A 15,392-nucleotide genomic window follows, 5' to 3' on the forward strand; every position below is an offset into this window, starting at 1 on the left:
GCAGATGTGGAACTGGACCCTGATTTCTCTCCCTTTAATTCTTCCATTATAATACGCCACCTCTCAGAAGAACAGAACAAAACCAAAGCCCTTGAAACCTGCAGGTATGTCAACCCAGAAACCTACTGGTGAATACACTGTCTACACATTAGAAGAGACTCAAGGGTGGTGAGGACTGGGTACTTTGGAAGGCAGAATGAACACAGATGGCATATGCCCATCAAAGCTTGTGCTCCTCCATCCCAAGTTTTATTTTTCCCCATTATGTATCCTTTTCAGGTTGTTTCTGGCTGACCATCATCTGGGGAGAATTTGGGGGAAGGCTGTCCACCAGAGCAGCAAATACTCACTGTTTATGGTACCTGCTAGTGCGTTAATGTTATTCAGTCCAACAGTGGCTCCCGCCAGTCCTTGCAGGGTCCCGAGAGAGGTCAGAGAATTCATGGCCGCACCAGCAGTGGAGTTGGGGGTTGAAGCAGCCACTGAGAAACCAAAGGAAGACGGGGAAATGGGGAGAGAAAGCACAAGGTGAGTGAAAGCCGGCTGGCCCAGGAAGGCACCTGTCCTCACGGCAGCAGACGGAGCCACGGTTCTATCACACGACGTCTGGGAGCCACCAAAGATGTGGGACTGGACTGGTGGCAGTTCTGACGATTAGATTTGGCAAATGGAAAAAAATCATCATAACTGTTGTGCCAGTCAGCGAACACACTCGCTGCTGAGCAGAAGGGGCAAGTCCACAAACACTCTGACCACTGGTCAAAGAAGCACTCGATCCATTTCTAGCTGTGAAGTCACGGTGAATGTGAGCTTCCTTCCCATCGAGGACGGCCAGGAACTTCAGTCCATCCTCTGGGCACCTTCCTGCCCACTGGAGCTCATCCCTGCTTGCCCTTTAGCACCACACAGTGGTGCAGTGTGCCTTGCTTGGGGTCCCTTTTGGATGAGGTCAGATTAAATGCCTAAAAAGTGATTTCCCTGCCATGTCAAATTTCTGTCCATGAGTGGCATTAGCTTCTGTGTATGTATTTTCTTTCTCTTTTTAAAATAAAATTATGCATAGTCAAGTCAGTGTTTCTAGTCCTTTTCTATTATGAAACTTCTCAAGTCCACACAAAAGAAGAGACAAGAATGACAAATTCCCATGAACTCACATCTAGATTCTAGAATATTTGAGAACCAACCCACTTCCTCCAAGTGTATTTCAAAGCAAATTTCAGACTTATGTCATCTTACGCCTACATAGTACAGGATGCAACTCTAACAACTGGGGACATTTTCTTTTAAAATTCCCCAAACCACCCAAAGCACTTTCCTTTTTCCTCATTGGTCAGTTTTGTTAAGTTACGGCTTTCTAGGAAGTTGTGTTAAGTTTTCAAATTTATATTGGTATAAAATTACTCATCATATCCTCTTAATAAATTTTAAAAATCAGGACTATTTACGCTTAAGCCCCATTTCTTCACATGCTTGATCTGTCAGTTACTGAGGGAGACACTGTGGTGATGGTAATTACTCCATGTAAATGTGTACATTTGGGGTCTATGTCTTGAAGCTATGTTATGGCTTATACAGATGTTTGTAACTCATGGTCTCTTCTATTGAAATAAACTTTCTGTGCTGCTTTATTTCTAGTTTTACCTTGAAGTCAATTTTGTATGATTTAAGAAAAGCAGCACCAGCTTTTTTTTTTTTTGGTTATTTGCATGGTTTACCTTCTGCCATCTTTTTACTTTTTTGTCTGTTTTTTGAGCTTTATCTTATCAATATGTGTAGCAGGTTTTTAGAAACAAGATACAGCCTAATATTTTGATAATCTTTTAGTAAAACTATTTTAATTTTATGGCACATGTCCTGCCTATATTACTTTTCCTTGTTTTCCTTTAGGATTACTTGTTGATGTTTTTCATGTTCCATTTCCCTTCTCTACTACTTTAGAGGTCATATTTAATATTCCTATTTTTTATACATTACAATAAAAATTTTTAAGTCACACACGACTTATGAGAATCAAAATTAATCACTGTCATTATTCTTTGCCAGAACATTTGCTAGACTGTTTCTCCATTTGTGTATATACTTAGGACAATTTCTAGAGACCTTAAGTGGTCAATTTTTATAATTTTCACCAATTATGGTTATTTCTGTGGAGAAGGAGTCCACAGAGCTCCTCGTACTTCCGTTCTTAGAAGTGCTTCTTTGTCACCTGAAATTGTGTGAAAATTCTTCGGGCCTTTATTACTGGCTCGGAGTCAGGACATGCCGTCGGGATAGCTTCTGCCCCTCACTCACTGGCACGACAGTCAGGTGAGAGCGATCACGGGGAGGCTGACATCAGATATAAATGTATTTCTCCGTGGGAAACCCAAGGGGACTGCTGTTTCCGCAGTCAAGCAAAATGCTTAATAAGATATTTTTAATCACATCGATAACTGACAGATTAGCAAATACTCAGAAATCAATGACTTAAATGAAAGGGTGAACCGAGAGAAGTAGTAAGTCGCGTACTGAAGGTAGCTTCTGCCTTAACAGCAGTTGGCGAACCGGATATCTGAGCTTCCGCTCCCAAAGCCTCCCGTGCGTAAGAGATACAGGAAAGTCTGGGGCCCGCCTGAGGCAGAGCACCTAAGACACAGCCCCTCCTGCAAGAAGCCTGGGCCCGCAACAGGCTGAAGTCAGCAGGGATGAGCTATCCTCCCCCTTCTGTGGTCTCAGCTTGTACTTTCCTCCAGCACCTTGTATACTCAACTGTCAGTCATTCTTGAAAGGGCCCGTTTTCAACCCAAAGAATTCTCAGAAATAAAGGTTCAAGATAATTAAGTGCACAATCACAAATCACAAAATATGCAAGTACTGAGAGTAAAAAGCAGCAGAGACAGAGTTAGACACCATATTTATATCCACCAAAACTTCAGATACTAGAACTATTAGTACACAGTAGTTCTACTTAATGTTTGTATAATTTAAAAGGGCTTGAAAAATGAAAAAAATACCCTGAGTTATAAAAAATGGCCAAGCATATTGATAAGATCATTAAATAAAAGTCTTAGAAATGAAAAATATAATTGAAATATAAAATTCAGTGGATACACAGGTTTCACAGGATGTCAGACACAGTCACAGAGAGAATTTGGGAAGCTGGAAGACAGATTTGAGGAGCTTATACATAAGTGATGAGGCAAATATAAGAAGTTCAGTGACATGGAATAGCTCTAACATGTCTGGCTGAAGCTCCTGAAGGAAAAGAGAGAAGGGGAAAAGGCAATATGGGAAGGGTTAATGACTGAGAATTTTCCAGAAGTGGTAAAAGATCTCCCCCTCTCCACATCTACTTATTCAAGGATCCTAATGAATTCCAATCAGGAAAAAGAAATACATAATTAGATGCACCACAGCAAAAAATGCAGACCACCAAAGGAAAAAAAGACTTAAAAAACAACCAGAGAGAAAAACATACCCTCAAAAGAGCAGACATCTCAGTACCTAACATCTCAACGGTAAGAATGTAAGACAGGGTAGTAAACAGTGCTGAGATAAACGAACTGTCAACCTAGAACATCCAGCAAAAATACATTTCACAAAGCAGGACAAAATAAAGAAGTGATTTTCACACAAAAGCTAAGAGACTTTTCCACAAATAGACCTTCACTAGATGAAGTTCTACTGGATAGACCTCCAGCTAAAGGAGAAATGATCCCAGATGAAAGAAGAAGGAATGATAAGTGGTAAACATGTGGGGAAGTCTAAATAAATGTTATACAAAATAACCATCTACTGGAATTCAAAAAATACCCAGGTTAAGGAGGGCGTAGTTCAGTGGTAGAGCGCATGCCTAGCAAGCACAAGGTCCTGGGTTCAATCCCCAGCACCTCCATTAAAAATAAGTAATAAATAAAAACCCAATTACCTCCCTCCAAAAAAAAAAAAAAAAAAAAAGATAAATAAAAAATACCCAGGTTAGGCTAAAATACACAACAACATGAATACACCATCCATGGGTTAGGAGGGAGCTTTTTCTGAGTTACAATATTGTTAAGATCCTTGAAAGAAAATTTCAAGAAAATGTACTAAATCTCAGTAAGAATAGCAAGGCTCTGTGGCATCTGAGCCACAGCCAGCAGGGTGTGCGACTCCTCTCCCCTGCCCCAAGCTCGGCATAATGACAGCTCTACTCCCGGGCGCTGTGGCCAAGAAGATGGGGGGCTCTCTTCCCCCACAGCTTCCCGCAACAGGGCTGTGGTTTCCCCTAGGGAGGGGCAGACCACCTTTCTGACTATCCTCCCTCCCTGGCTCTGCCTTGCAGAAACTCCATTGCAGGCCAAGAAGTGTATGAGTCCTTTCCTCAAACCGGCCAGCACTCAGGGGGTGTTCTTACAGGCCCAGCACTCTGAGAATACTGGGCCCAATTCCCCTCATCCCATCTGGCTTCTGGGGGAAAGTTCGATGCCCACAAAAGCAGGCTGAGAAGACCAGCAGCTACTGCCCTCATCCAGCACCCCTCTTGTAGACCAGGGGTTGCTTGAAACCAAGCAGGTTGCTGTCCCCGCCCTCAGCTCCAGAGCAGGGGCACAGAGGTTCTGCCCACAGAGAGACAGACACACACAAGACCAGAGAGCTTACTGGTGGGGAAGTTCAGGTCTAAGGCACCGTGGACAACAATAGAAATGTTGGTAGTGGGCTATTAAGAGGAGGCTGGTAGAGCCATATGGCAACATGGTAGGCCAGCTAGAAACTTAGCAGAACCAGCGAGAGAGCTAAGGAGAGCCCTCCTGGGGTCAGAGCAAGCCAGGGAACGGCCTTGAAGCCTTTCCCTGTGAAGAGGCCTGACTTTAATAGAGTCAGACTGGTGGGGGGGAGGGCAATTAAAACGCCAGGGCTGAAAAAAAAAATAAGATTAAACAACTAGAAATTAATGGACGCTAAAGGTTGGATGTGTCACCAATAAAAACAGGCCAGCCTGAAATTTAACAGGGAATCAGGCAGACAGGCAATCAAAGAGAGCCATTTGGAAGAATTACGCCATTTCATAAAGGAAATAGAAGAATGCGGCTCACGTTAACCTATTCATCCAAGAAAGTCACTACTTCCTACTACAAGAAGTTAATACAAAGAGATCCACACCCAAACACGTGATAGTAAAAATGCTCATAGAGATAAGGAAAAAAAATCTTGAAAACAGCAGACATAAAAAATGACTCATGAAACAAATATATGTATGTGTATGTACGACTGGGATATTATACTGTACACCAGAAATGGACACATTGTAACTGTACTTCAATTAAAAAAAAAATTCCTGGACCAAGGGATCCCACCAAATTTAACAGCTGACTTATCAGCAGAAACAGTGGACAAGAAGGCAGTGGGATGATGTATTCCAAGTGCTGAAAAGAAAACACTATGAACTAAGAATCTTATATCCAGCAAAACTATCTTCCAAAGATGAAGGAAAAAATAACATTCCTAGATGAACAACAACAGAGAATCTGGTGCTAGCAGAAATGTCTTACAAGAAATACTAAAGCAAGATCTTCAGGCTGAAAGCAAGTGACCGACCCCCCCACCCCCAACAGTAACTTGAATCCAGACATACACAGAAAACAAAGACCACCAATAGAGGCATTTGTGTAGGAGACTGTAAAAGACAGTATATTGCATTTTTCCTTTCTTCTCTTAATTGATTTAAAAATCAATCACCTAAGCCAACTCTTGGGGCCTGTAACATATAGAAATGTAATATATTTGACAATAAAAGCACAGAAGAGGTGGGTTGGGGGACAAGGTTGTATTGGAGCAAGGAAATTACCAGATGGTAATGATAAAAAGAAATGCAGCATGACTGGGACACTGTGCTGTACACCAGAAATTGACACATTGTGACTGATTGTACTTCAATTAAAAAAAAAAAAGAAATGAAGAGAACCCGAAATGGTAAATACGAACAGTACTAACTCTATAGATATATACCTGCTCTCCTTTCTTTTTTAAGTTTCTTTGAAAGATATTAGATTGTATAAAGTAATAATTACAATATATTGTTGGGTTTGTAACATATTTGGGCATTTTTTTATATATATATATATATGTATATAAGTAATAGCTCAAAAAGGGGAAAAGAAGAGACAGTTATATAGGAGGAACATTTCTATATCTTACTGGCATTAAGCTAATATAAATCTGAAGAAGATTCTGTGTATTGTACAGTGTATGTATTGTATATTGTAAGCCCTAAAGCAACCACTAAGAAAAGGACATTTTAAAATATTGAACAAGTCATTAAATTAAAACGCTATACTAGAAAGTATTCACCTAATGTAAAATAAAGTCATAAGGGAGAAACAGGAACAAAAAGATGAGACACAGAAAACAAAAAGGGGAATGGCACACACAGAAGCAACCATATCAATAAAAACATTAAATGTAAACGTATCACGTAATATAGCCAAAAGGCAGGGACTGCCAGAATGGGTAAGAAGAGGAAAAATCAAAACCCAGATCTGTCTACACTGCTTGTATAGGTGACATGCTTTAGATTCAAAGACACAAACAGGTTGAAAGGCAAAGGGTGGATAAGTATATACCAGACAAACAGCAACCACAGAGCTGGACTGGCTTGGTTTAAAATGAGACAATAAAGACTTGACAACTATTTTAAAGAGAAAGAAAACTGGGTCAACTGCTTGCACTGCAAAGGACCTTAGTATACTCCCAAGAAAATGTGTGTCTGGTAGCTCATGAAAGAACTCCAGTGCCAGGGTGTGAGGACTGTCCGAGAACCCTTAGTTTATTCAGCGCTCTATTTTTCTTCACCTCCCTCAGACTCTTCCCTCAGCTCCAAAAGAAGGGAAAGGGACAGGAAGGCACAGGGCGGGAGATGACTTGTCGCTCCAGCAGCACAGGACATGCACGCGAGGAGACTGGGATGAGGCGCAGCAGGGCCGAGACTGAGTAACTGACCACGACACTCTCTGGCACTCGTCTGAGAGACAAGTACAAGTTACTGTTATTCTCAGGTACCATTTACAGCCAAGATGGAGAAGTCCGGGCACCAACGTAGCAAGGCTGGTAACCTTATGAGTAAGGGACCCCACCATGTCCTAGAAAGCCCCATGAGACCTGTCACCATGCTGATGGAGGCATTCCCGCTAGTTCCCACAGACACAAAACACAAGACAGGGCCTTAGCACCTTACTCTCTGCAACGTGAACTTTTCAGACCTCATTTACTGCACAGACCACACCAGGCTCTAATCCTCTGTGCCACCCCTAGGGTGGGTCACCCTGTATCTACTCTGTGGCAGGGCAGGGATCACGGAGGTTAGTATGGGGATCCTGAGAAGCTTGGCCCCACAGGCGCTGAAGAATGAGACCACAGCCCTAAATAACACATGGTCACAATCTCCTTACCCTATCTGAAAAACAGAAAACCAGAAGCTGCAGGTAAGACTGAATGCTTTGGACTCAAACTGTGTCCTCATCTCTGTTGGCTTCTGTTTCAACATATTTAAACAGAGAAAAAACAAACCCACCCAATTCAAAAGGTTGCTTTGAAGATTAAGTAAGGTCGTCTATGCGATGAACTTGGCGTAGTATCTGGGGATCTTCAGACCGTCACCAATTACCGGTCACACACAGGATGCATTTCATAAAACCACAAAAGAGGAGATAAGCTTTCCTCCGCCTTCAGTCTGAACATCCTCAGTGACTGACGGCTGTACAGCCACCAGCCCCGTTTCTGCTGGATGAGCTCTTCTGCCTCGCAGGGAAGACGGCCGCCGGGCGGGGCTCTGCTGGACCGCAGGTGCCGCCCGCCTGAACTCTCCTCCCGAGAAACCCAGCAGGTGGACCCGCAAGTCGCCTGCGTCTAGCCAGAATGTCACAGTGGCAGGAGGGACAGGGAGCTGGCTGACCTCAGCATGGGCTGAGCTCGTACTTCCCGGGTGATTTTTCCTATCATGTCTGTGCGACAGGTTTGAGCCAGAGGTGGGTGAAAATCACCCCTGCACTTGTGTGGAACATTCACTGCTGGGAAGGCGAATGCGTTACAGGCAGATGCGTGTCTAACACACGAGCCCAGAGGAGGCTGGGAATCTCAGCGGGCTGTGATCGTGAAGGATGATACACAACTTAAGGTCTCTTTATGTCTTGGTTGCCTATTTCTTTAAAAACCCAGGAAGACTGGCTACAGTGGATTATAGTTTTCTAACCCCTTCTCGTGCTGTTCTTGGGTGGTCCGAGGGGACAGGGTGCAAACTGGAGGGAGAGGACTCAAGCACGAGATGGAGTGAACTAAACAATGCCTTGAAATAAGAAGGCTCCACGCACCCCACTGTTTTGGACAACACTCTGAAAGTTCTCCCCTGGCTGAGGAACTTGGAAAAGATCTCTCGACTGTGTATCGAGCTGCCTTTAAGAACCTTCTGAGTTCTAGCAAACAGTCTGTTTAAAGCAAAAGGAAAACTCCAATCTGTCTCACAGATCATCTCAATCAAGTACTTCAAACCCAAATATTCAACAGAGACATCACAGAGAAAGAGCCCCTAGGACACAATACACAGAGACAAATTAAATGCCACCAACACGCACATTTCCCTATGTCTGTGTTGGCGGGCGGGCAGGATGCTGCCTTAATTGGGTTATTGCATTCTGCCCACCTAAACTCCCCCTCGGTCTCCACGAAGAACAGCATCCTTCCTTCGCTTTCTCAATTAAACTGTTTACAAAAGGCCAAAGGAACATTTCAAGAGAGGGGTGGTCAATAAACGTTGGCGCGTCATCGCCCACGGCACCTCAGAGAGCAGAAGTCTGCTCCAGGCAAAGGGGAGGTCGGACAGCACAGCCCAGAGGAATGCGGGGGGCGGAGGCCGCCTCCCTCCCCTGCAGTGACAGACAGAACCTGTCACACATGTGTTTTATGCCTATCGTATCACTGGCTCAAAACTACGAAGCAGCCCCAAGAGGTTACAACCAGCTTGTAGCCAGGAACTAAAACTGCCACGCAACAGACGAGAGCCAGGTTTGTATCACCTCACAGGGTGACGCAAGTCTGCGTCTTTGGCTGAAAACAGTGTGGGAGGCGGGCATGGAGAGTGAGGGGGGCCGGGGGAAAGGGGACAGGTGGTGAGGAAGGGGGACTCTGCTTTGCTCACGGGATCCGGTCAGTTCATTGTTGGAAAGACTCCAAGCTCAGGAATCCCCGAACACCCACCCCAACCCAAGCGATAAGATAGCGTCTTTCTCCTCGAGCTGTGGGATGTCTCAGACGAAGGATGTCTCCGAGAGCTTCTCGGGAGAAACCGACATCGGCAGGGCTGGAGTCGGGGCCCCTGAACTGAAATACAAGACACCCTTTCAGCAGGGTGCTTGAGGAAGGCCTTCCTGCTCTGTTCTCTTCCTGTTTTAACTCCTGCTTTAGTGGGTGGGTAAATTAAGTTTGCTTGGGTCCCCAGGGCTGTGTTTAGAGAGGGAGATAAGAATGACTGCTCTGTTCTCTGCTGTAGGCAGAGTAACGATCCCCCTAAAGATGATAATTTTCTGATAATTTCAGAAACCGGCGACTATGTCCGGTCACATGACCCAGAGGGATGGAAAGTGGCTATTCCGCTGACTCGGAGCTGGGGAGGTTTTCCTGATGACCTGCGTGGGCCCAGTGTAATCTCAGGGGTTCTTATCAGGGGCTGGAAAGAGATCCAGGGGATGGCAGCCTGAGAAGCACGTGGCCAGACCCCGCGGGCTCTGAGGACGGAAGGACGGGCCACGAGTCAAGGGAAGTCAGAGGGTGGTCTCTGGAAGCTGGAAAAGCAAGGACACAGATTCTCCCCGAGAGCGTCCAGAAAGCAGCGCACCCTGCTGACACCCTGATCTTCGCCCCGTGCGTACAGCAGACTTCTGACCTACAGAGCTGCAAGATAAGAAATCTGTGTTATTTTAAGCCACTAAGTTTGTGGAACTTTGTCCCAAACAGCAACAGAAAACTAACCTATTCTCCAGTTCACGTCTATCAGGAAGCATCTCCTCGTGATGACAGCTGCTGTTTACTGTGGGCTTACTACGTCCCGGTCATCGTTCTAAGAACTTCACGCGTATTGGCTCATTTCATCATTTATGATTATTCCATGAGGGAGAGGAGTGGGCAGAAGGTCATGCAGCTGCGTGTGGTTCAGCCAGGATTTAACTGTGCTCTCCGGCCAGAGGAAGGCAAAGGCCGGACTTGTGTGGCGGACGTGCCCTCTTGCCTGCAGCTGGGATGCTCCGCCGGCCACACTGTCACTAAAGGCAGGGACCATGCTGCCCTTTAAGGGCGTGGTAACCACATCCCCACTGAATGGGGAAGAGTTCTAATGTAGGGTCCCCGGTACCAGGGTCCCCTGGGGGTCATCGAAGACCCACCGAACGAAACCTCTGGTTGTGGGGCTTAGGACTCTGAATTAACACGCTCTCCTGGTGCATCTTCTACTCCCTAAAGTTGGAGACCCACTGATCCCAGGGCTGTCTAAGTGCAGCGTCACCAATTTCCCTCAGGGCTGGGTGTGCAGTTGAGTTTGGGGCATGAGACAGTGAGAGGTGATGGCGGGTGAGACAGGGGAACGGATGCTGGGAAGCAGCAAACGGGTCAAAAACTGTGGAAGAATAGTCAGCTGTGGTTCTTGCTTCCACATAAAAAGCCCTCCCTGAAGATAAGCTTATTAAAGAGCAGGAGTTCCACCCGTCTTATTTCCTAGAACCCATGAGAGGGACCCACTACACAGGGTAGGCGCCACATAAGGATTTGCTGAGTGGGAAGGGATGGGAATTCCACTGATGGCTGCGGCAGGTGCACAGGACCCCACGTCTCCCTTCTCTCTGGATAAGGTCAACCCCTGGGGGTCAGGGAGCTGGATGAGGGGGTCCCACCCCACCTGACGCTGTGGCCCCCTCTGCAGCCGAGCCTGGGGCTCAGGGAGGGGCTCTCACGACCCTGTCCCTGTGGCTCATACGTCAGAGAAAGGGTGTGGATGTTGTTAAAGTTACAACTGGCAAAGCCAGGCGCTGCCTTGTCACCAGGACAGGAGCAGAGATGCTTCGTGCCTCTGATGTAACTTACGCAGAAGGTACCGGATGCCCCCTCTGCTTCCCAAGGCTCCGCCCTGCGCACTCTCCCTGAGAGGCAGGAACAGGCCCAGGGCCAAGTGCAGAGGCCTGTGGCGTGACCTCGCCCTCCTGGAACCGGGGTCAGTGGCGCAGAGTAGACGCCAGGTTCCTCCTTGTTCTCTGTATAAGGAGAGCGTCGAACAGCTCGGGGGGAGGCTGCCCGCTGAGTGCAGGGAATGTGGCTCTTTCCCCATCCTTTTACAGATTCCAGATCCACCAAGAGGGGAGAGAAACGTCCATTAGGGGCCACCAACCTCTCACAGTGACCACGTCTCCATGTAACATCTTCTTCCTATGTGGATGCTGACCTTCCTGCCTCTCTTTTATCCGAGCGCTGGCAGGTTCTGTCTCGCATACAACCATCCCAGCAACGCCTGTGCTCTCTGGGAACCCAGTGCATCAGTCTCCTCGTATTAACCCTCTTCCCCACTTTTCCCAGGCGGCAAGAGATTTTTCTAAAACTCGACAATGAAACAACATCGATGGAAGACAGCAAGAATCTGTCTTCAGTGCATTCACGAAACACTTGCCAGAGAACAATCAGACAGCGAAGCACAGTGGCTTTGTGGTTTAGGAAATAAAACAACTGCAAGCACAGAGAAAATTGCCTGCATCAACCAAACACTCTCAGGGCGGTGGAGCCTGTGGTTGCCGGGTGCTGGCATCCAGCGCTGCGGGGAAGACTTCGAGGTCAGATAATTAAGCGGTTACACAGGCACCTCTGTTAGGAGCTAATCACCACCCAGGGCGTTAGCCAAGCACAGTGTCCCTTCTCCCACGAGGTCTAATTACTCCACAATAACCACGCCTCTTATTTTAACTTATTCCCTTAAAGAATTTTTTTGGGGGGTGGGGGGTGAGGAGAGGAGGGATGACAGGGTGGGAGAAGGCGGTCTATGAAAGGACACGGAGGGTGCAGCTTCCGAGGTGCTCTGATCCCACCACTCTGCAATCTGTAATGGGCACGTCCTTTACCGCATAAACATCTGTATCTTCCTTCACTGACCCACTTCCAACTCACAAGGAGAACAGTCAGCAAGTCGGCTCGGTGCCACGCTGGGCCAGACAAGAACCATCATTACTGGTTCTCTAGATGGGGAAGAGGAACTCCTCCGAGTCTAAAGGACCAGATGAAGAAAGCCCCTTGTTGGAACTCCAGATTACTCTGGAGGCATTATTCTAAGACAGCAAACACTTCAGAAGGTTTAAAATGGTGCAGAAATGGATGTGGGCAGTATCATCGGAGCTCTCACCGGGTGATGTTTCCCAGAAAAGAACCTACATTATTAGCTGTCATCAAACCTGAGATCTCCTCACCCTGCCTTATTTTCAGTACCCTCCCCAGTCCCATGAGGAGGGACCCTTAGAAATGAAGGCGTCTCGTGGGGCCACAAGCTTGAACAAGTCAGTTTAAATAAAGTCAGTATTTATGGATCGAACAAGAACGGAGCCAAGGCAAGAGAGATCTGGACCTGCTTTCCCTTCTCATGGTGTTTTGCTTATGGATTAAATAAAAGTACGTGCCTCCCCATAGCTGGTCTCAGATATTTTTTTATGGATGGTCAGGGGTACAGATTGAAAGAAATGATGGTGATTTCCTTACAAGGGTGAGAACATGCAAATAGAACCCCCCATAAAAACGATTCCTGTTCTCCAGGAGTTCCTGCTTCTGAATGGGTCATGGGGTGGCCGCAGTGACTCCCCTCCGCTGCTAACCACCTGGGCTCCCTCGGGCAGATCGTTTAACCTGGTGGGCTTCGGTTTCCTCATCTGGATCATGAATGAGGCACCTGGACAGATTCCTTGTAATTATGACATGTGGTGACCTGCCCAGGCTCTGGACTCTGGAGAGAAAATGTGAGGGATGTGAACTTCTGGGGGAGGCACTGGGAGGTCACAGAGGACCTGTCTGCATCCTGGTCTTAGGAGGTCCTGGAAAGGGGGCAGATTTTCCTTTGGGTAAGAGGACTCCAAGGTTGGGAAGGGTCAAGTTGTCCCCTGGCAGAGTTGTAGGTCTGAGAAGCTGCGAGCTGCAGGTGTGGTCCCAGCACACACCTTGGCTACCTGGGCAGCCGCCTCAGCAAAGGGCCGCCCACCGAGCACAGACTCAGTGTCCTGCCCAGAAGAAAGTCAGACTGCTCTCCAGGGGCCCGATGCTTCACTCCAGTGGTGACAGCTACAGGGAAGCCCGCCCGGCCACGGTTCCTGTCCTCTCTTTAACCCAATAGTGCCCTCCTGTCGTTGGTAAGCGAGGTGTGCTGGATCTGTAACTTCAAGTCAAGTTTAAGGCACTGTGGGAAGTTCACTGCCAACGTGTTCAGCCAAGCCCCAGAGCAGAAAGTCAGGAAAGGGCCTACTCCCTGCATTTATAGTCTAATATTTTTAGGAAGGGTGGGGAGAGATTTGTCTTCCAAAGGCAAATGTTCAGAGAAAAAAAAAAACAACTGGATCTTAGTCCAGTTTTAACCTAGTTTCTTATTGTCAGAGGAGCAGAATTTAGTGTCATCCCAAAATAATAATCTTTCCCAGATGACACTCTAATGGTGTCTTTTTTTTAAAAAAAAAAAACACAAAGTAATGGCATGTTTTATATCTACATATTCTCTCGATAGTTCAATAAAAGTAAAAGTAGACAATTCCATTTCACAGTGGAAAAAACTAAGCAAAGAAAGATGAAATGATCTGCTCTAAACCACAGTCTTTTAACTCTTGGTCAAAATGTCCACATACTCTAGAAAGAAAATGAAATCGTAGTTCCTCTATCACATCCTTTAGATGAACTCCTTTTTTAAACCTCTGCCCTGGGCATGAACTGTTTTTTCCCCATTCCTAGCCCTCGACACTTAAAGTCTTGACTCACATGTGATGTAAATACTCTCCTGTCTCAAGGCTTTTACATCCTCCCCAGTCCTGACTTCATTCTGTTCACATCTCAGCGGCAAAGGCGCTCCCTCTTTAAAGGCACACCATGCACTTACTGAACATTTGAGCATTTGCATGGGCCCCGGCCCGGTCACATACATCAGTGGACACATGGTGCTGGGGGTGGGGTGCGGCTGGAGGAGCTCGGGGGCAGAGCGCTCCTCCCAGCAAGGGAGATCCATCCACGCGCTGCTGGGCCTTAAAAGAGGGTTTGTTCCGTCCCTCCAACCTCCTCCCCACTTCAGTCCATCAGTTTTTCACCTCTTGTTGCCTCCTTCTCTTTAGTCTAGAAATATTTAAGTTTCCTCCATCTTAAAATCTGTCCTCAATTCACCCTGCTTCTTTAGTAGACTTAAAAAAAAAAATCTCTCAATTTCCTGAAAATGTCATACATAATTCTTGCCTCCAGTCTCACATCCCCCTCATTGCTTCCAGACCCGTGACGTCCATCCATCCACCTCTGCAGTGGACGAGCCACTCGAGGGTGAACAGACAGCCCAGGAGCTAAATGCAGATGCCTCCTCTCGGCTCTCCCTTCATCACCTTCTTGCCTGAATCACTTTCGCTTGGTTTCCCTGGTACCAGGCTCCTGGGCGGCTCCCTCCCCGACTTGGCTCCTCCTGTCTTGTCCCGCAGACACAGTCATCGACCAGGGCTCTGCCCCAGGCCCCTCCTCAGCTTTGCTTGGTGATTCTCGGGCCCAAGGGGACATCAGCCCACCTCACCTCCTCTGCAGCTCATCTGCGACAAGCTGGAGGGTCAGGCACCCAATGGTTGTGGGATGTATTTCAGTGAAAGGCCCGTTTGCTGCAGGAAAATGGGGTGCGAGAGGATGGTCACGTCTCAGATCTCAGGGATGTGCCCCATCAAGCGAGGGTCCTTGGTTTCACGCAGGAAAGAATTCAAGAGTGAGCCAATTTACAGTGAAAGCAAGTTAATTTAGGGAGACACACACTCCACAGACAGAGTGCGGGACATCTCAGGAGGTGACAGAGAGGCTGTGAGGTGCGGGTGTTGAGTTTTTCTGGGTTCAGTAATTTCTTACGCTAACAAGTAAGAGGGTTATTCCAACTGACTTCCTTGGGGAAGGGACAGGGATGCTGGGGACTGGGCCACTGCCCATATCTGGCCTTTGAAGGTCAGCCTTGGAAGTGTCACAGCACCTGTGGGTGTGTCATTTAGCAGCTAGCATATTATGTACGGTGAGTGTATAATGAAGCTCAAGGTCTACTGAGAGTCAAGTCTTCTGCCATCTTGGTTGTAACCAGTGTATGTTGTATCCTCAGCTGCTGTGTTATTCCTTTCATGGTTGTGCCCTGCCCCCTTCCCTCCTGTCTCATG

General features: G+C 46.9%; 1 protein-coding gene across 13 annotated transcripts in view; it reads right to left on the bottom strand.

The window, feature by feature from the left end:
• Positions 1-15,392, bottom strand: part of CELF2 (CUGBP Elav-like family member 2) — a 722,443-nt gene that overhangs the window by 20,172 nt on the left and 686,879 nt on the right. For 10 of the 13 annotated variants that reach the window (XM_031444742.2, XM_031444738.2, XM_031444741.2 and 7 more), the window contains one exon: positions 363-482. In XM_031444742.2, coding sequence (XP_031300602.1) covers positions 363-482 — 120 coding nt within the window. Of the gene's footprint in view, positions 1-350; positions 483-15,392 lie in introns of all 13 variants that reach the window. The other 3 variants (XM_064479332.1, XM_064479333.1, XM_064479334.1) reach the window with 1 other exon arrangement.

This window comes from Camelus dromedarius, chromosome 26 (genome assembly GCF_036321535.1).
Source record: "Camelus dromedarius isolate mCamDro1 chromosome 26, mCamDro1.pat, whole genome shotgun sequence".
NCBI classification, from domain to species: Eukaryota; Metazoa; Chordata; class Mammalia; order Artiodactyla; family Camelidae; genus Camelus; species Camelus dromedarius.